We start from the raw sequence: 22,523 nt of genomic DNA on the forward strand, positions 1-22,523 counted from the left end.
GTTACAGACAAAGTGGCACGGTGGCACAGTGGTTAGCACTGCTGCCTCCAGGGACTTGGGTTCGATTCCTGGCTTGGGTCACTGCCTGTGCGGAGTCTGCATGTTTTGCCCATGTCTGCGTGGGTTTCCGCCGGAATCTCCGGTTTCCTCCCACAGTCCGAAAGACGTGCTGGTTGGGTGCATTGACCATGCTAAATTCTCCCTCAGCATACCCAAACAGGTGCTAGAGTGTGGCAACTAGGGGATTTTTACAGTAAGTTAATTGCAGTGGTAATATGAGCCTAAATGTGACACTAATAAATAAACTTTAAAAAGAATGTTATCAGGGCCCATATCCTTTATTGTATTCAGTGCCTTCAATCATTTCATGATATCATATGGAGTGAGTCGAATTGTCTGTGATGCTAGGGAGTCCACTGCAGCAATTCACCAAAGATCCTTAGGCAGCACCTTCCAAACCCGTGACCACTTCCACCTAGAAGGACAAGGACAGCAGATACATGGAAACACTGTCACCTACAAGTTCCCCTCCAAGCCACTCACCATCCTGACTTGGAAATCTATCGCGTTCCTTCTCAGTCACTGGGTCAAAATCCTGGAACTCCCTCCCTAACAACATTGTGGGTCAACCCACAGCACGTGGACTGCAGTGATTGAAGAAGCCAGCTCACCACCACCTGCTCAATGGCAACGAGGGATGAGCAATAAATGCTGGCCAGCCAGCGATGCCCATGTCCCACAAATGAATTTAAAAACAGGACACCAGAATGGATCATCCACCCAGCACTTCTGGCTGAAGATTGTTATATATATTTATTTCGTTTTTGCATTAATATGCTCACTTCCCCTATCATTGAGGATGGGGATGTTTTGAAACCTCCTCCTTCAATGAACTGTTTAATTGTAGACGACAATTCGCAACAGTGTGTGACAGGACTGCAGAAGTTAGGTCTTTTTTAGGTTTATTTATTAGTGTCACAAGTAGCCTTACATTAACACTGCGATGAAGCAATTGTGAAAATCCCCTGGTTGTCACACTCTGGCACCTGTTCATGTACGCTAAGGGGCAATTTAGCATGGCCAATGTACCTAACCAGCACCTCTTTCAGACTGTGGGAGGAAACTCGCGCAGACACAGGGAGAAAGTGCAGACTCCGCACAGACAATGATCCAAATCAGGAATTGAACCCGGGTCCCTGGCACTGTAAGGAAGCAGTACTAACCATGTACTACCGTGCTGCCCCGTTGGTTGTGGGATTCTGATCCATTGGTTGTGGGATTCCTTGTCTCTATCTCTAGCATGCTGCTTCTGATGTTTAGCATGCAAATAGTCCCATGTTAGTTTCACTAGTTTGGTACCAAATTTTCAGATATGGTCCTGTATCTTCGATGGAAGAAGGTGGAAGGGAGTATGTCTGCGGTGTGTGGGGTCCTTGATGCTGCTGGCTTGCTTTTCCTAGGCAGTGGGAAGTGTAGAGGGAGTGAATGGATGGGAGGCTGGTTTGAGTGATGGACTGCGCTTCATTCACGACCCTTTGTAGTTTCTTGTGGTCTTGGTCAGAGCAGGAACCTTACCAGGCTGTGATTCATCTGGAAAGGATGGTGCATCTGTAAAAACAGATGAGAACCTCCCTGAAGTCAAATATGCTGCCACTTCCAGTGAATTCATCAGATGATTCCAGCATCTGCAATATTTTGATTTTATTTCTCTCTTTACTAAAATAAGCCTTCTTTAAGCCTTCAGCTCTGATTAAGGGTATACATTTGTGATAACATAATCTGCCTTATCTCCTGGATCTTTGAATTACTAGTTATGTAAGATTACTGTTATGCTACCTTTCCCCACCACTGGAGCAACGCTGTGAGAAACTTGTTTTGTGAAGCAACACAAGATGAACTGATCCCGTCGGCCTCTGAGTTGGTACATAAGAACACAAGAACATAAGAAATAGGAGCAGGAGTAGGCCATCTAGCCCTTCGAGCCTGCCCCGCCATTCAATAAGATCATGGCTGATCTGTCGTGGCTCAGTTCCACTTTCCCGCCCTCTCCCCATAACCCTTAATCCCCTCGCTTATCAAAAACCCATCAACCCGCGTCTTAAAAATACTTAGCGAGGCAGCCTCCACCACCTCAACGGGCAGAGAATTCCAGAGATTCACCACCCTTTGAGTGAAGAAGTTCCTCCTCAACTCCGTTCTAAACTGCCCCCCCTTTATCTTGAGGCTATGCCCCCTAATCCTACTGTCCTTTCTGAGCGGGAAGAGTCTCTCCACCTCTATCCTATCCATCCCATTCATCATCTTATATGTCTCAATGAGATCTCCCCTTATTCTTCTAAACTCTAACGAGTACAAGCCTAGTTTATTCAGCCTCCCCTCATAGCTCAACCCCCTCAACTCCGGTATCAGCCTAGTAAACCTCCTCTGCACTCCCTCCAAGGCCAAAATATCCTTGCGTAAGTGCGGCGACCAAAACTGCACACAGTACTCCAGCTGTGGCCTCACCAGTGCCCTATACAGCTGCAGCAAGACCTCCCTACTTTTATATTCAATCCCCCTCGCTATAAAGGCCAACATCCCATTAGCCTTCCTGACCACCTGCTGCACCTGCAGGCTGGGTTTTTGCGACTCATGCACAAGGACCCCGAGGTCCCTCTGCACCGTCGCCTGCTGCAGTTTTTCGCCACGTAAGTAATAGTCCTTCCTACCATTATTCCTACCAAAATGGACCACCTCGCACTTGCCAACATTAAATTCCATTTGCCAGTTCCTGGCCCATTCGCCCAGCCTATCCAGATCCTTCTGTAGACTCTCCACACCCTCTGCGCAATTTGCCTTTCCACCAATCTTGGTGTCATCAGCAAATTTCGACACCATACACTTGGTTCCCTCCTCCAGATTATCTATATAAATGGTAAATAGCTGAGGCCCCAGCACCGACCACTGGGGCACTCCACTAGTCACCAACCGCCAATCCGAATAGCACCCATTGACCCCCACTCGCTGCCTCCTATTTGACAGCCAATCCTCTATCCACGCTAACACCCTACCCCCAACTCCATGCCCCCTTACCTTCTGCAATAACCTCTTGTGAGGTACCTTGTCAAACGCCTTCTGAAAATCAAGAAAGACCACATCCACCGGCTCTCCTCTATCCACCGCCCTAGACACATCCTCATAGAACTCCAGTAAATTTGTCAGACACGACTTCCCCTTAACGAAACCGTGCTGCGTCTGCTCTATCAAGCAATTCCCCTCAAGATGCCTCGCTATTTCCTCCTTGATGACGGATTCTAACATTTTACCTACAACAGACGTTAAACTAACCGGCCTATAATTCCCCACCTTTTGCCTGCCACCCTTCTTAAACAACGGCGTAACATTAGCCATTTTCCAATCTTCTGGCACTTCCCGGAATTCAGCGACGTTTGGAAAATAACCACATCTTGTGTTCAAGTGCTATTCCAAGATTTGAGTACAAAGTTTGAGGTTGATACTGCATTGCGCTACTGTAGGAGTGCAGAGGTGCGGTATTAGAGATGACATGTTAAGCTTTGGACTTCTCTGCTCTCTAGGATGGAGGTAAAAGATGCCAGGGCATTGTTTTGAAGAAGGGTATGGGATCTATTCCCAGTGTCCCATCCAATATTTATCCCCCAACCACCACCACAGAAATGGATTATCTAGCTCATCGTCCCATTGTTGTTTGTGGGAGCTTGTTGTGTGTAAATTGGCCGCCTTGTTTCCTATGTCACAATAGTGATTACACTTCAAAAGTACTTCATTAGGTGTAGAGCATGTTGAGATGTTTATTGGTCATGAAAGCTGCTATATAAATGCAAATCCTTTTTTAATTGACGACTTGTGTGTAATTTATCTTCCTGAAACTATTTGCGCATTGTGTGTCTGTGCTGATGATATTTTGTATAATGTGAAGAAATTAAGAAATTCATTTTATCAACTCCCTCTCGGTGATTACTATGTCTGGTGAATCTCTTTACTAAAATAAGCCTTCTTTAAGTCTTCAGCTGTGATTAAGGATATACATCTGTGATAACATAATCTGCCTTATCTTCTTATTGTTGCTGTCTGTCCTGCTGTGTATTTCTAACATTTCTGTTTACAGTAGCTCAATAGAATCCCTACAGTGCAGAAGGAGGCCATTTGGCCCGTTGAGTCTGCACCGACTACAATCCCACTCAGGCCCTATTCCCAGAACCCCATCCATTTACCCTGCTAATCCCCCTGACACTAAAGAGAAATTTAGCATGGCCAACCCACCTAATCCACATAATCTTTGGACTGTGGGAGGAAACCAGAGGATCTGGAGGAAACCCACACAGACACAGGGAGAATGTGCAAACTCCACACAGCCTGTGACCCGAGACCAGGATTGAACCCAGGTCCCTGGTGCTGTGAGGCAGTAGTGCTAACCACTGTGCCACCATGCTGTCCACTATACTTTGCCCAATGTTCAGGATGATAAGTGCAATGCAATATTTTCTTTGAGACCATGCCTACAATGTCATGGAGCACATTGTTACTGGACTCATTGAATATATGGGGTGAGTGGGGCAATAAATTCCTAATCCCTCTTTTTGAGAGAAATTGAGTCTGCCATTCATTCACAGAGATTCTGGAGTACATTCATAGAATTATAGAATCATATAGTGCAGAAGGAGGCTATTTGACCTAAGAAGTCTGCACTGTTCACAATCCCACCCTTGCCCTATCCCCATAACCTCCATGCATTTACCCTAGCTAGTCCCTCTGACACTGAGGGGCAATTTAATATGGCCAATCCACCAAACCTGCACGTCTTTGGAGTAATGAGAGCACCCAGAGGAAACCCATGCAGATATGGCGAGAACATTTAGACTCCGCACAGATAGTGACACAAGCCGGGAATGGAACACAGGTTCCTGGCGCTGTGAGGCAGCAATGCCACCCCCAAGATCCCAAAATTATACAATTTCAACAATCTGCAGTCAAGCACAACACATTTTTTAAAATTCCTCGCCGGAACGAAAGCCAGCCTGCTTCTGGCGAGGGCAAAAAAACGATCTTGGTTACGCCCAGATGTTCCTATTGAGAAATGTTATTCAGGAACTTCAGCAAAGAATGTTTCAAATGCCTGCGTTGCAGTGAGCGTTGAAATAAAGCTTTTATTTGGGAATAGAAATTTGAGATGCATTTCTCCCTGCTGCGTTAAATGTCCCAATTGAAAGATTGGGAAACGGTTCCCACCCCATCCGTCCCTGATCGAACGCAACTGGTGGATGTCTTCAACAGCACTTGAAAGCGTTGAGCTGGCATCGCCTCTGAGATAACTCCCGGATTCCGGATCTGAATTGCCACTGTATTGTGGATCTTTTGTAAAAACAAACCCTGATATTTAAAGAACTTTCCATTTTTCGACTTCGAAAAATCACAACTATCTTTGAAAAGTGAAAACGTTGTATGTTAGCAAGTCAGAAATTGAAACCAGCTTGAGGTCCAGTCCCAAATAAAACAGTTGGCAAATAGCAGGGAGAGCTATAACTGGCGTTTCTTTTCTTCTTGTCTCTTGTGAGTTATTTTCTTCCCTGGTAAAGTTCTGTACGTGGGAGAAATTTAGTGATTGATTCATTTTTTTTGCCCCTCTAAACACTAGCAGCAGCCGCACACCTCAGACAGACACACTTCAATGGGGGGGGTGGGGCGAGGTGGGGGTGAACAGCGCTGGGGCTGGCAGCAGGGCTGAAATTGACAGGAAAGAAGGGCTGTCAAACCCATTGTGACGCGAAGTTGAGTGGCAGCCGGGCCACCCAATGGGAAGGGAGGTCTGTTCGTCCCCGTCTGGGTCATTGGTTCACCCTGACGTTGCATCGTCCAATGGACGCGGTGGGTGGGAGTGGCCAGGCTCTGATTGGGTAAAGGCCAGCCGAGAGGCGGTTCTTTTTGCTCCATTCCGCTCCCTGTCTTGGGCGAGTTCTGTGCTTCCTGAATGCTGGCTGCAACACTGTAGCTCTGATGTTGTTATTTTCTTTCTGCCTTCGCACCCATGCGGAGTTGGTGAGCCGAGAATAGAAAATCCGTGCGGACCCCCCTCTTCCCTCCCTCTTGGTTGCCAGTCCTCCAGGGTTGAATGTGCACAAACATCTCTGCTTATTCTAAGAGGAGACAAGAGGCACAGCGAGACGCGGTGCGCAGAAGAGAAGCCCCCCCAGTTCTTGCTATGAGAGTGACGGCGAAACTCCGGTAGCGACTCGGTGGGCAATGAGATGAGGCTCAGAAATGGGACTGTGGCCACCGCGTTAGTGTTTGTCACCTCCTTCCTCAGCCTGTCCTGGTACACAGCCTGGCAAAATGGGAAAGGTACAGTGCGTGTTCATTCCAAATTGCACTTTTGTGTGTGTGTGTGCGCTGTGTCGGTGTCTACGCGTACCTGTTTAATTTCGAATTGTTACAGCGCTGGAGGAGGCCGTTTGGCCCGTCGTTGTCTCTGGACGAGCCCCTTTGGTTGTCACTTTTCGCCTCGTTTTTCGCTTCCTTTCCCGTAAATGCCTGCACGTTCTTCCATTTCAGCCCAGTTCCATGTTGAATGCTTCTTCCGCACGCTTTCTTTCTCTCTCTCGGGTAAACGCATCCAGACCTCCTCCACTGGCTGGGTGAAAAAGTTTTTTTTTTGCTCTCCTACCCATGTCACTTTTGCCAATTATTTTAAATCAGCGTCCTCTCATTCTTCACCATTTCACAAAGGGGAATAGTATCTCCCACTCTGCCCCTCATGATTTAGAGAATACCCCGACCAAAGTTCAGTTGAAATGTCCACATGAACTGATCTATGCTGTTTGAATCGGTCACGTTAAAAGGTTAAGTTGCCAAACCTCAGTGTGCTCACTGAGAAATGTGTGTCAGAGTCGTTTAAAATTGAAACGTGTGTTTGTATCATATCTGAAGTGAGTGAAGTAAGAAATTTACCTTCCTAAGGTTACGTTTATTTATTTTCTATTATGTCCTTGAGTTAGCCCTCCGGTAAAGCATGATTTCTCAATAGTAAGCTTGAGAGATGGAATTTGAAATGTTTTGTATAATTGTAAATGGTCAGTCTGGTGTCTTGCGATTATAAAATAAATTTTAGTTGCAGTATGGCATTTGTTTTATTAGATATCAGAAGTTCTCTGTTCTCGATTCTGTAACTGTTCATCCCTTGCGACCAATTGTGCAACCTGACAATTTGCCATTCCACAGGTATTAGAACCACCAGCTCCCAGACTTAAATGACTTTATCAACTGGAGGCTTTGCTCCTTTTAACCACAGTAACCTTCAGCCTGGGTTCAGTTGGAAACTGCCTGAAACAACGGTATACAGCTAACGTTACCCTAATAAATCTGGCCTAATCTTCTTAAGAGATTTTTCTCCACTCCCTGTAGAGACAGCCTGAAACGTGCCCTGAAAGTGGTGATGATATTGCTGGAAATCTATTATGAAAACCTGATGTTGTATCAGCCTCATGCAGATGTGGATGAGGTTGCAGTGACGGGCTAATGGATTCTCGTGTCCCAGCACACTTGCTACTCTGGTGCCACTGGTGCTTGTTTTCTTTGTAACTGTGGATGGCTGACTTACAGAATCTGTTCACAGACTGGGAAGTGCAAAGAGGGAAGCACTGAGCTACTGTTTGAGAAATTATTTAAAATAGACCAGGTGGGAGATGGAATGCAGTCTGGCAAATTCTCAACTGATTTACTTATTTTGTTTTCCTGCTTATTCTCTGCTGATTTCATATGAAAAGTCTTTTACCATTCCAGACTCGACCTCGTGTCTTGTGTTTGAAAGTGGTAATGTAGCCATAGAATCCCTGCAGTGCAGAAGGAGGCCACTTGGCCCATCAAGTCTGCTCCAACTCTGACAGAGCATCCTATCCAGGCCCTATCCCACGTATTTACCCCCTAATCCTTGATCTTTCTTTACATCCTAGCTATAACTAACACTACATTCTGCACTCTCTCATTTCCTTCTCTATGAATAGTGCATGCTTTATATAGCGTGCAAGAAACAATATTTTTCACTGTATGTTAATACATGTGACAATAATAAATTAAATCAACATCCTGAGACACTAAGGGGTAATTTAACATGACCAATCAATCTAAACTGCATGTTTTTGGAGTGTGAGAGGAAACCCACGCAGACACAGGGAGAATGTGCAAACACCACACAGTGACCCAAGGCCGGAATTGAACCCAGTCCCTGGTGCAGTGAGGGAAGGGATGTGGGCACTGCACCTTAGACAGTGCCAGCCTGCCAGTGCTAATCAAGCACCCTGGCGCCTCATCCTCTCCCTCCATCACTGTCAAATGGATAGGAGAGAAGAAAAATGCGATTTTGAGATCTGATTCATAGTTGCTGGATCAGTCAACATGTTGACTGGGGATGGCATGGTGGCAGGGGGTGGCACAGTGGTTAGCATTGCTGCCTCACAGCCAGGGACCAAGTTCAATTGTAGCCTTGGACGCCTGTATGGAATTGGCACATTCTCCCTGTGTCTGTGTGGGTTTCCTCCAGGTGCTCCGGTTTCCTCCCACAATCCAAAAGATGTGTAGCTTGGATGTTGTGTGTGTGTGTGTGTGTGTGTGTGTGTGTGTGTGTGTGTGTGTGTGTGTGTGTGTGTGTGTGTGTACCTTTGTGTTAGCCATGCTAACCATTGTGCCCTACAAGCGGTTGTATTGTACCCCTTTTCGACTAACCCAGGCATCACAGCGCCAAACTTCCTTTACACTGGAGGTACAAGATATGTTTATGCTGTCATCCATTTAATCGTGAACAACAACAACTTGTATTTAGCACTGCTGAAACATGCTGTCAAAGCTGTTTGTATTTCACTCATCAGGGCGTACTGTTACAACTACAGCAGATGTTATTGGTGAGCAAGCCAGATCCCAGGACAAAACCTGTCTTACTGAATATAAACTTTTTTTCATATTTTTGAAAAGGAGGAAGACCTACTGACTCCTAAAGCGTAGAACTCCAGTTACACCTTTAGATTTTAAAAATTAAAATACTTATTAATGATTAAAAAAAAAACTTGCGCACATAAAGTTACACCGTTTAAAAAAAGTCTTTTAGAACAACCTCCAAAGGTACACTAGGTCAAAAATACACGAGTAAACTACCTACTTAGCAACAACTCCGTTATAGATTTTTAACAATCAAATTCCAGTAATATTTCCAAAGCAGACAGCTGCTTTCACTTTAAAGGTATGACGCACAACTTGTCAAATTTCCACTCAAATGTGGAAATCCAAAAAGAACATTAAAAAATAACTTACTTTCTGGAAACAAAAACCTTTCTGGTTTGGACTTGATGGCTGCCTTGAATTCAAAGTTTTTACACCTGCTCAGCACACAGATTTGTTCTCCAGGACATCCCCCACCCAAGCAACACCAACTCAGGTACGTTAAGAACTATTTAAGTACAGTACAGGAATAGGCCCTTTGCCCATTCCCATTCCACCCCCCCCACCAAGTCCATTCTCTGCACGTCAGTGTCGGTTTCCTCCGGATGCTCTGGTTTCCTCCCACAATCCAAAAGTGTGTGGGTTAGGTGATGTGGTCGTGCCAAATTGCCCCTTAATCTGGAATTTTACCAGCACGCCTGCCCAAGGCACGTAAGATTGCGCCCAAGTCTAACAGAGATTTGCATTCTGTGATTTGCACCTATCCCAATTCCAGGACAGGCGTGCCGGTAAGATCAGGACCTTAGTATCCCAAGATGTGTAGGTTAGATGGATTTAGCCATGGTAAATGGATTTCAGGGATAGGGCAGAGGAGAGGACCTGGGTAAGATACTCTGTCAAAGAGTCGGTGACGACTCAGTGAGTCGAATGGCCTTTTCTACACTGAGAGATCCTATGATTTCCTTAAATACACTTCCATCCTTTCATCTCAAATTTCATTGTCCTCAAACATCTCTTTGAACTCAACTTTTCCAAATATAAAAATCTGTTATTCCCCTTGGAGCAGAGAAGACTAAGCGGTGACTTTATTGAGGTGTTCAAAATGATGAACAATTTTGACAGGGGTAAAGAAGGACTTTCTGTTTTCCCCTAGTTGGTGTGTCAGTATGGCGAGGGGCCACAACTTCAAGATGGTCACCAAGAGAGCTAAGCGTGAGACAAGGAGAAACATCTTTACTCGGAGAGTTATTAGGATTTGGAATGCGCTGTCTGGGAGAGTGGTGGAAGCAGCTTCCACAAGATGTTTCAGAAGAGAGCTGGATGCATATGTGAAACTGATGAATTTGGAGGGCTATGGAGATGGGGCTGGAGAATAGGACTAGCTGGGTAGCACTTTTGGGAGCTGGTGCATACATGTTGGGCCAGATGGCCTCTATCTGTGCTGTAAAATTCTATGATTCTAAAGATTTCTTGCCACTTCAGAAGTCCCCTTTGAAATTCAACCACACTTAAATCCAACCTACTTACTTGTACCCAAACACACTATAAACTCATAACAAGTACATGAACCTAACATCTTTACCCTTTTATCTCACAGACCAGTTGTATCCATTAACCTTCACCAGTTTAATTAATCATGGGGACAGAAATGTGGCTTTCTTTACAGAAAATCACTTTTAATCCCAAAAGTATTTTTTAAAAAAATACATCCGTTCCTCACAAGAAAACTGAATTTCAAAGGAATAATTTATATCGCCACAGTCCCAAGTTGCATCACAGAAACATAATTAGACAAAGATGAGGGAAGAGCTAAATGATGCAGATATTAGGGCGAGTGATTGACTGGAAGATCAGTAAGAGATGTTTTTAACAAAGACATTGGGTGGGATTTTACAGCCTCGCTCGGGCGAAATTGTAAAATCCTGCCTGAGGCCAATGGGGATTTCTGTTCTGGGAACCGGAATTGGGGCGGGCGAGGTGGAAGGTTTTCAGCCTTAGATGCTATGATTGTAAGATGTGGTCACAATCTTGTGACATGCCGAACCATTTCACGGTCAATGACGTGTTCTTGAACTATTTGTATTTAGGGGAATACATCAAATAACTTCTGTCTATCAACGGCCCAAAATAAAGTACTCAGTTGTTGGACAAACTTTTACCAACTTATTGGAAGAACTCCCCTGTTCTTCTTTAGAAAATGCCAGGGAAATCTTTTCCCTCCACCTCAGATCTCAGATTAACCTTTGACAGGGTAAAGCTTCACTGAAAAACCAGCCTGGATCATTTGCTTGTTGATGTTCCCGGTTATGAACCTGAAGAGATGTGATGAGGCTAGTATGGGGCCGGGGGGTGGTGATGAGTGAGGTAACCTTCATAGCGAGGGGGATTGAATATAAAAGTAGGGAGGTCTTGCTGCAGCTGTATAGGGCATTGGTGAGGCCGCAGCTGGAGTACTGTGTGCAGTTTTGGGCGCCGCACCTGCGCAAGGATATTTTGGCCTTGGAGGGAGTGCAGAGGAGGTTTACTAGGCTGATACCGGAGTTGAGGGGGTTGAGCTATGAGGAGAGGCTGAATAAACTAGGCTTGTACTCGTTAGAGTTTAGAAGAATGAGGGGAGATCTCATTGAGACGTATAAGATGATGAATGGGATGGATAGGATAGAGGTGGAGAGACTCTTCCCGCTCAAAAAAGACAGTAGGACTAGGGGGCACAGCCTCAAGATAAAGGGGGGGCGGTTTAGAACGGAGTTGAGGAGGAACTTCTTCACTCAAAGGGTGGTGAATCTCTGGAATTCTCTGCCCGTTGAAGTGGTGGAGGCTGCCTCGCTAAATATTTTTAAGAAGCGGGTTGATGGGTTTTTGATAAGAGAGGGGATTAAGGGTTATGGGGAGAGGGCGGGAATGTGGAACTGAGCCACGACAGATCAGCCATGATCTTATTGAATGGCGGGGCAGGCTCGAAGGGCCAGATGGCCTACTCCTGCTCCTATTTCTTATTAGGGAAGACAGAAGTGCACACATTCCTGATAAAAATACCTAATTAAATCCATTGGGCACAAAGAAAGAGTGGAGTAAGCCATTCGCTCCTCAAAACTGTTCCACCACGTAATAAGATCAGGACTGCAGTTCCCCATTTGTTCTCGATTCTCTTTGTGTCCAAAAGTCTTTTGTCTTGAATGTTTACAACAATTGAGCATCCATAGCACTCCGGAGGAGAGGGGAGCAGAATTCTAAAGATTCACAATCCGTTATGCGGACTGCTGATCTCCATTCAAATTAGACAACCTCTTATTTGGAACAGATGACCCTGTGTTTCCAACTTGACTTGAGGGGGAAAATTCTCCCAGCATCTATGAAGTAGAGCCTCTTAAGAATTTTTATAGGCTTCAATGAGCTCAACTCTTGTCCCTCTAAACCAGTGGATTCTAGGTCTATTTTGCTCAATCTCTCTTCAAAGGGCAATTCTGTTTTTCTTTTCAAAGTGGATAATGTTACACTTTCCCCCAAATGGTATTCCATCAATCAGGTTCTTGCACAATCACTGAATTTGTCTATATTTCTTTGTATCATTTCCCATCTAGCTTTGTATTGCCTCTGTGGCCACAGTGGTTAGCACTGCCACCTCACAGTGCCAGGGATCTGGGTTTGACTCCCAGCTTGGGTCACTGTCTGTGCGGAGTATGCGCATTCTCCCCATGTCTGCATGGGTTTCCTCCGGGTCCCCTGGTTTCCTCCCACAGTCTGAAAGACTTGCTGGTTAGCTGCATTGGCCATGCTAAATTCTTCCTCAGTGTTTCTGAAAAGGCAACTAGGGGATTTTCACAGTAACTTCATTGTAGTGTTGATGTAAGCTGACTTGTGATACCAATACTTGTCAGCAAAATTGGAGAAATTAAACTTGGCCCCCTCATTAAGTCATTAATACAGACCATTAGGGACTTGCAAAACATTTGCGGTCAGATTAGTATCTGTATTGCATTGGTATTTCATGAAACATGGGATTCCTTGTTATTCTTTCACCAAAAATTTTAACTGAGTCAAAATTTCTCCCTCTGGAAAAAGCTAAGACAGCTGTCTGTATGTAAAAGCAGACCTAGGAATATAAATACAAGTTGTGTCAAAGAGCCTGGCCTGTGACTTACTCACTAGTCAGAGAACATGAAAGTCTAATTGGGAACTGTTTTCTTTGTGGGTGAAAAGGCAGGTTTGATAGGATGAATATTATCTGGGGAAGAAGCAAATTATTTCCTTGAAATCTGCCTGTTATAACTTCAGCATTTATCATCACAGAAAACAACTTCCAAATGACCAATTTTGTTCTGCAACAAAATCCTTGTTTAGGATTCAGATTTCATGGCAACATTGCAGCTGCTCGTTCCTTGGGTTTGAGTCTGTGCGATGGCTAATGGGCTGTGTAGAAACTTGGAGGGTGCAGAATATTATCATCGTCTGTAGGAGGAATGCTGATGCATTTGGTTAATTACCTGACAGCTTTTCTTGAAACCTTTTCATTCAGAGCTAGCGAATCTTCATCTTCAGCACAAAAAGTAGCTTCCGAATGGTACTTGTATCAAATAATTATCCCTGCCATTTTGCCCCATTCATCCATTTCAATCATTTCACCCACTCTGCTCAGTTCCATGCCACCCCTCTCATCCCATTGCATACCAAATCAATCGGCACGGTGGTTAACACTGCTACCTCACAGCTCCAAGAACCTGGGTTCGATTCCCGTCTTGGGTCGTTGTCTGTGTGGAGTTTGCTCATGCTGCCTGTGTCTTTGTGGGTTTCCTCCAGATGCTGCGGTTTCCAGCTACAGTCCAAAGATGTGCGGATTAGGTCAGTTGGCCATGATAAATTGACCCTTAATGTCAGGGGTACCAACTAGGATAAATGCATGGAGTTATGGGGATCGGGCCTGGGTGGGATTGTGGTCACGGCAGACTCGATGGGCCAAATGGCTGCCTTCTGCAGTGTAGGATTCTATCATATTTTGAGTCACGGTAGCACAGGGGAGGGCAGCATGGTGACACTGTAGTTAGCACTGCTGCCTCACAGCGCTAGGAATCTGGGTTCGATTCTCAGCTTGGGTAACTATCTGTGTGGAATCTGCGCATTCTCCCCATGTCTGCATGGGTTTCCTCTGGTTTCTTCCCACAGTCTGAAAGATGTGCTAGTTAGCTGCATTGGCCATGCTAAATTCTCCCTCAGTGTACCCGAACAGGCACCGGAGTGTGGCAACTAGGGAATTTTCACAGTAACTTCATTGCAGTATTAATGTAAGCCTATATATGAGACTAACAAACTTTAAGAATGTCTTTGTTTTTGGACTCCTGTTGCTTACTGCTGTTTTTTTTTGCTCTCCATCCACCTCCACCACCAACTGTTGGCAACTGCAAATATGGAGGACTGGAACGCATGACGTATCTCCAACATGCCTCTGCATATGTCAGGCATCACCCACCAAATAAATTTCCCAACGAGCCATTTTGATATCGCTAATTATAATAGTCGCAACAGACAAAAGCTCAGTACTTTAATAGATCAGGGTGGCACAGTGGTTCAATTCCGGTCTTGGGTGATTGTCTTTGTGGAGTTTGCATGTTCTCCCCGTGTCTGCGTGGGTTTCCTCCAGGTGCTCCGGATTCCTTGCACATTCCAAAGATGTGTAGGTTAGGTTGATTGGCCATGCTAAATTGACCCTTAGTGTCTGGGAGATTAGCAGGATAAATACGGGGGCGGGGTGGGGCCTGGGTGGGATTGTTGTCAGTGCAGATTCGATGGGCCGAATGGCCTCTTTCTGCGCCGTAGTGATGTTGTGATAGTTATGGCCCAAGTACAGATTTTCACAACATCACATGATATACAGCATTGCCAACCTGTTCACCCAACATGAACAATCCTCAGTCCATGTTAATATATCACCCTCAGGCTGGGATTTCCCCCACAATCCATAGTGGGTTTTCCCATGGTGGGTGTGGCAGGCATTGGCTGCTGGTGGAATCTCCTGGTCCTTCCGAGCTTTTGAATGGCTCGTCCGCCCTGCCGCCAGGGAACCCACCCGGGGTTGGGGGGGGGGCTCAATTCTATGAACTCAAATTTTGGGTAGCCATTTCTTGTGTGGCGTCTTCAGAAACCCCATGTAAAAATCCCTCCATGTCACAGCTACTGTTGCTGCCACTTTATCCTGCTTGCTCCAACCTCAAACAATCAACAGATTTGTCAAACACTATTTTCCTTTCATAAATCTGTGCCAACGTGGGGTCTGGCCATGGGCGCGCTGACACGGGGTCTGGCCATATCAGAATTTTATAAGTGCTCTATTAACACATTGCTAATAATAGATTTGAGCATTTCTCCTAATGCTGGTGACCAGGCTCTGTCTTCCTTCTCACAAACAGCAGCGATGACATTTGATACTTTCCAATCTGCGGTGAACATATGGAATTTAGGGAGTTATCAGTTTCGGCCCCCTGAACGTGAATGAGCTTTCTGATTGCGGAGGTTGCTTTCACAGTCAAGCGGCAGCTTGTTCTTACATGTTATTCTTATCTTCTGAGGACACTGAGGGATGGGCAATAAACGCCAGCCCTGACTGTCAGCACCATGAGTGATTAAAATGCCAACGTGCATACGAATGTACAAATTATGAGCAGGAGTAGGCCATTTGTTCTCTCTGTCAGCCCCTGAGCCTGCTCTGACAATTGGATAAGATGATGGCTGATCTGATTGCGGCCCTACTTTCTGTTCCACCTCTTGACTCCCTTGTCAATCAAGAATCTAACTCAGCCTGAGAAATAGTCAATGACCCAGCCCCCGCTACTCTCTATGTTTGATAAATACACGCTTCCAGTGTGTGTAACTTAAGTTGAAAAGAACTTGAACTTCTGGATGTTATTGTGTGTGTCCACCATATGAGGATAGGTAGAGAGACCTGGATTCTTTTTTTCTTCCCCTTAAATCTCAGCAGCAATGGTCTCCCTATAGGTTTTAAAAATCTCTAGCTTCATTAACCTCCTGGATGCTGGAAGGAAGCCAGAGAGATCGTGTTTGTGAGAGTGCCAGTAAGGCACATCCATCATCCAGAGTGCTTCAATGAAATCAGCACTGACCAAGCCCCGATGCTGCCCAGCTAGGGTAGTCATTGAGCCAGAAAAGGGAGCAAGTTATTCATTAGCCTACCTGTTGCAGATTCCTGTGCCCGTAATGGCCTTATGTTGTACCTGTATACGATTGCATAATTATAACTGTAACGCCTGACTATGTTAGGTGTTCTGCATTGTAGCAAAAAGAATGTGTGGTTTTTACATGTAGATTCAAAGAGCTGGGCCGGCGTTCTTCCATCCTGCCCGCCACTGGAATGTTAGGGGCGAGGGGGGGAAACCATGTAAAAGTCCATTGAAGTCAGGTGTGTATCTCCAGTTTTCAGGCAAGCACAGCCAGAGAATCCTGCTTCCTACACTGCACTGCACAGAATGCAAAACTGAAAGTAAAACTGCAGCCTGTGGCAACACCCTCATTACATCACCATCAAATCATGCTATCAGCTCTTAAAGCAACCTGCAACCCTTTTAAATATATAATAGTCACGTGAAATGGGACAATGGGCAGGTGTATCAGGCCAAAAGTGGACATGCATGAGGCAACTCTTGACACTGTCACAGCATTGTGAAAGCTAAATGCTGGAGATGGGTGACCATAGCTGTTCTCAATGTCCTTGGTCCTATTTGTTGTCTAGCGATCACCGCTGGAGCATGCCCATGAGGCTGTGTGTCCATGTGTTGGGTTTGTGATGATTTCCCCCACCCTTCTAAACATAATCATCTGGCCTTTTGATGGTGCTCAGTCTGACCTCCAAAAAGAACTACAAGGGCAAGATATAAAAGGCCAAAATGGCTCTTGCGCAACATTAACGCACTTGCGTGGATGAGTGCCACTCTAACGGTGATGAACAAGTTTGATACCAGCTAGAATAAAATGGCCACCTTGAATGGCACCCAGTCCACCACTTCAAACACTCCTTACACACTGTCGTCACTGTGATGGACCACTTATAAGATGCACTGCACCAACTCACCAAGACTCCTTCAACAGCACCTTCCAAACCTGCGATCTCCATCACCTGAAAGAACATGTGCATCGGACAATTGGGAACACCACCACTGAGTGCAACCTTCCCTCTAAATCACTCACTATCCTGACCTGGGATGATGTTGGCCTTTCTTCAGTCACTTGGTGAAAACCTTGGAACTAGCCCCCAACAGCACTGTGGGTGCACCTACATCATATGGGCTGCAGTGATTCAAGAAGACATCTCCCTCCGCCATTTTCCCTGGGGCAAAAATGGATGGGCAACAAATGCTGACTTTGCTAGTGATGCCCATATCCCATGAACAATTTTTATGAAAAGCAGCCTTTGCGATTGGAATGGAGATGACTGGGAGGAGAGGGGTATTTTGGTAAGTGTCTGCTACTCTATGCAGTAAATAAGAAGTGGTTTGTCTTCCGCTGACGTACTGATAATCGAAAAGGAGAAGCACATTTTGTGGCAAAGCCCAGATCTGCATGCCCTATAGTTTCTTAAATCTCTGCTCAGCTACAATAGTCTGCCACCTGAAATGCCCCCACAAGCCACTCAATTCAAGGGCAATTAGGGATGGGCAATAAATGCTGGATTTGCCAGCGATGTCCACATCCTGTGAAATGCAGCACATATATAAATGTTAACGTTATTTCAGGGTGGACCCAATGGCACAATGTGTTTATAATGTAACCAACGGCAACATGCTGCGAGGGTCAGTTGACCAACTGACCTGGTAGACAATGTAACCAATGGCAAAATGGTACGGTGATCAGCTGACCCAGTAAAAATAGAAAGCAGATGGGGATTGTGGGGTGCAGATGTGACCCAAGTGGTGGAGTAATGAAGTTTCTTTATTAAGCCTCTTCTTTCATTTACTTTATGAAGTCTGTTCTTTTACTGTTGGCCACTGGATTATCCTAACTGATGAACGAAGACAATGGTTAGCACTGCTGCCTCTCAGCTCCAGGGAGCTGGGTTCAGTTCCGGCCTAAGGTGACTGTCTGTGTGGAGTTCTCAGGTTCTCCCTGTGTCTGCGTGGGTTTCCTCCGGGTGCTCTGGTTTCCTCCTACTCCAAAGATATGCAGGTTAGGTTGATTGGACACTAAAGGACAATATAGTGTGGCCAAAGATGTGTAGGTTAGGGTTAGCCATGGCAAATGTGTGGGGTTACAGGATAGGGTCTAGGAGAGGGCCTGCATAAGATATTCTGTTAGAGTCAGTGCAGATGGGATGGGCTGAATGGCCTCTTTTGTACAGTGGGAAACCTATGTTTCCAGACCTGCAAACTCTAGCTTCCTTATTTTATTCTATTTTGCTGCACGTTGGTTCTTCGTGTACGCAATCTGCAAACTAAACAGCACTGAGAGATAGTTAGCTCCTCTGGGTTGCTGAGTGAGAGGAGAGGGTGAATGACTGGGATGGATGAGCGGTGGCTCAGCTAGAGGTAATGCAGTCCCTTGGTCTTCATAATTCTTCTCTATTTCCTTGTTTGCAGACTTTGAATGACAGAACAGCCCTGTCAAGCTGCATGAGGAGCACTCTGTCTCTAACAGCTTTTTTGTAAGATATGTATTGTGGAACCTGGTAGCCAGTGGAGAGAAGCACTGTCTGCAAAAGAGGTGCTTATCCCTGTAGCTCCTGAAAGCACACCGGCTCCATCCTTCACATCCAGACGAGATTATTTAATTGAAAGCCAGAGCACCTTTTCCCCAGTTTAATGATGCCTGTGCCTCCTGGACCATTGAACGGGCATTTCCCAGCATCATTCATTATCCTCACCTACCGGCTGAAGGCACGTGTTAATTGACTGCAACGGTTTCCAGTTCACACAATCGCAGACTGAAAATTCATGCTACTGTGGCCTCCAGACTGAATTATTCCAGCGTTTCCATAGCCAGCCTCTTGGCTTCCACTGAGCCCATCTTTCATTCAGGGATTTCAATAAGAATGATACAAAATCACAGGAGTGCTCTCCCGCAGTCTCTCTGGGTGTTTCAGCTACACACTAACTTCCTCTCAGTGCATCTATACTCAATGCCTCAACTATCGCCATATTCCCAGAAGGATGTGGAGGCTTTGGAGAGGGCAGAGAAAAGATCTACCCGGATGTTGCCTGGTGTGGAGGGCATTACCTCTGAGGAGAGGTTGGAGAAACTTGGTTCGTTCTCACTGGAACGACGGAGGTTGAGCGGCGACCTGATAGAAGTCTACAAGGTTATGGGCAGAATGGATAGTCAGAAGCTTTTTCCCAGGGTGGAAGAGTCAATTACTAGAGGACATAGGTTTAAGGTGTGAGGGGCAAGGTTCAAAGGAGATGTACACGGCAGGTTTTTTACACAGAGGGTGGTGGGTGCCTGGAACTCGCTGCCGGCAGAGCTATTGGAAGCAGGTACAATAGTGACTTCTAAGGGGTGTGACAAATGCATGAATAGGATGGGAATAGAGGGATATGATCCCTGAAAGGATGGGGGATTTTAGTTCAGTCAGACAGCATGGTCAGTGCAGGCTCAGAGGAGCCTGTTCCTGTGATGTAATTTTCTTTGTGATATCCATCTGTAATTCCATTTGGGAGAAATAATTGCACCTACTCTTTTCTTTATTTATTAAATATTATCAAAATACATTTCTTTGTTATGAAATAAACCCTGACAGAATTATTTCTTTTTAATTTCGTAATGGGATTTGGCATCACTTATTGCCCATCACTGAGGCCGCTTGTGAAATATAATAGAATCATAGAACACTACAGTGCAGAAAGAGGCCCTTCGGCCCATCGAGTCTGCACCAGACACAATCCCACCCAGGCTGTACCCCCACATCCCTACGTATTATATCCACTAATCCCTCTAACCTATGCATCCCTAGACACTAAGGGGCAATTTCTTAGCATGGCCAATCAACCTAACCTGCACATCTTTGAATTGTGGGTGGAAACCAAAGTACCTGGAGAATGCGCAAACTCCACGACAGTGACCCGAGCCAGGAATTGAACCCAAGACCCTGGAACCGTGAAGCAGCAGTGCTGACCACTGTGCTACCGTGCCGCCCTAAAATCCCTATAGTGTAGAAGAGGGCCAATTGGCCCAGCAAGTTTGCATCGACTCTCGGACAAAGTTTCTTACCCAGGCCCCCACCCCATTCCTACCCTTGTAACTCTACACATTTCCCATGGCCAAACCATCTAATCTACACATCTTTGGAGTGTGGGAGCACCCGGAGGAAACCAACGCAGACGTGGGAGATTGTGTAAGCTCCAGACCAACAATCACCCAAGGCCAGAATTGAACCTGGGTCCCTGGAGCTGTGAGGCAGAGGTGCTGACCACTGTGCCATTGTGCCATCCCTGTGTATTTGCATTCATTGCCCATCTGAAAGACAATTGTCTACCAACATCTTTACTCTTTCATGGGGTGTCACCTTTCCTGGCTAGGCCAGTGTTTTTATTGCCCATCCTATTTGTAAGCCTCATCTCCTTGCTTTGTATTGCTAGTTGATCTACGCTGGGGTGAGTAAGTATAAAAGCTGGTCAAAATACTGCAAGGTTCAGTGTTAAATAAAAGCAAATTACTGCAGATGCTGGAATGTGAAACAAATAGAGAAAATGCTGGAAAATCTCAGCAGGTCTGTAAGGAGAGAAAATAGCTGAAGTTTTGCGTCCAGATGACCCTTTGTTCGATGTAATTCCCTGGAAATGACAAATGACCTATATTCACTCACTAACGGAATATCATAATCTCGTATAGAAGGCTGCAAGGAACCCATGTCTGGAGGAACACTTGTCCATCGTCTCCAACTCTGTAAGGAGACGACAACGGATGAATGAACACCACTCGTCAATCACCAGGCAAGACTGTTCTCTTCTTGTTGGGGAACACTTCAGCGGTCATGGGCATTCGGCCTCTGATCTTCGGGTATACGTTCTCCAAGGCGGCCTTCATGACACAACAGCGCAGAGTCGCTGAGCAGAGACTGATTGCCAAGTTCCGCACACATGAGGACGGCCTCAACTGGGATCTTGGGTTCATGTCACACTATTTGTAACCCCCATGACACGCCTGGGCTTGCAACATCTCACTTGCTGCCCTGTCTGGAGACAATACACATCTCTTTAACCTATGCTTAATGCTATCTCCACTCATACTGTCTGCACCTTTCATAGCTGTAAAGACTCGCATTCTAATCAGTATTCTGTAAATTGAGTGTGTGCCTTTATATGCCCTTTGTATGTTTGTGATCAGAACTCCCTGCTCATCTGACGAAGGGGCAAAGCCCCAAAAGCTAGTGGAATTTGCTATCAAATAAACCTGTTGGACTTTAACCTGGCGTTGTGAGACTTCTTACTAAGGAGTCAAAAACCACACAGACCAATGGAGTTGTTGGGGATGGGCCACTTCAGCACAATCATATGTCAAAGACATATGGTCAGGCAGTGTACCCCCAACAAGAATTCAAGCAACGTTGTTTATGCTTTTGACAGAGTTCCATATTTATGACAGGAACGTGAATTTCTGCACTCCAATATTCTGTCAGTTGGAAAAAAACAATGCCGTGCAGTATGTCAGAGTTGACATTTCACAGATCACAGTTCCACCACGTGGAATCTCTGACAATTTGTTTTTCGACTGAAACTATATTCCTTGCCCCATTTCTGATCTAACCTTCAAATCTAAATTCTTGTTTGAAATGCAATACTTTTTGTGCCTTTCTTTCACTTTGTGACAATCAGCATGGTTATACCAAAAGTTAGAAGGAAACTCCATGAAAGGAGGAGCTAATAAAAAAGAATTTATCAAGTGCTGAGCCAAAGCCAGGGGTTTACCCCAATGACTTCCGTTTCTGCTGAACTGATGAAACCTCCTGTTTTTGTTACCTTCTCGTGCATTTATTTTCCCCCTTTTCAAACCTAAGTGCTATTCAACAGTCGCAAGATTTTAAAAGTTTTTTTATTTATTGGTGTCACAAGTAGACTTTACACTAACACCGCAATGAAGTTAGTGTGAAAATCTCCTACTCGCCACACTCAGGTGCCTGTTCAGATACACTGAGGAAGGATTTAGCATGGCCAGTGCACCTAATGAGCATGTTCCTTGGACTATGGGAGGAAACCCCCACAGACACAGGGAGAACGTGCAGACTCCGCACAAACAGTGCCCCAAGCTGGGAATCAAACCTGGGTCCCTGGTGCTGTGCGGCAGCAGTGCTAACCACTGTGCTGCTCCATCTAGCATAGCCAATGCACCTAACCAGTATGTCTTTTGGACTGTGGGAGGAAACCGGAGCTCCCGGAGGACACCCACGCAGACACGGGGAGAACTCCACACAGTGACCCAAGCTGGGAATCGAACCTGGCTCCCTGGCACTGTTAGGCAGCAGTGCTTGCCACTGTATTGCCCCACTTGACCCATTGTGTCTGCACCTGCTCTTCAATTAAATATCTTGACTTACTGCCATTCTTCTGCCTCTATGTTCTCACCTTTTTGACTTTGTACTCTTCACC

At 45.5% G+C, this 22,523-nt stretch overlaps 1 protein-coding gene across 1 annotated transcript in view; it reads left to right on the forward strand.

The window, feature by feature from the left end:
- Positions 1 to 5,967: 5,967 nt before the first annotated feature.
- Positions 5,968 to 22,523, forward strand: part of mgat4a (alpha-1,3-mannosyl-glycoprotein 4-beta-N-acetylglucosaminyltransferase A) — a 254,102-nt gene continuing 237,546 nt past the window's right edge. The window contains exon 1 of the mRNA XM_080197570.1: positions 5,968 to 6,357. Within this exon, the coding sequence (XP_080053696.1) occupies positions 6,264 to 6,357 (94 nt within the window). The 5' untranslated portion in view covers positions 5,968 to 6,263. The remainder of the gene's footprint in view (positions 6,358 to 22,523) is intronic.

The sequence above is a fragment of the Carcharhinus amblyrhynchos genome, chromosome 10, assembly GCF_965287045.1.
Source record: "Carcharhinus amblyrhynchos chromosome 10, sCarAmb.v2.hapA, whole genome shotgun sequence".
NCBI lineage: Eukaryota > Metazoa > Chordata > Chondrichthyes > Carcharhiniformes > Carcharhinidae > Carcharhinus > Carcharhinus amblyrhynchos.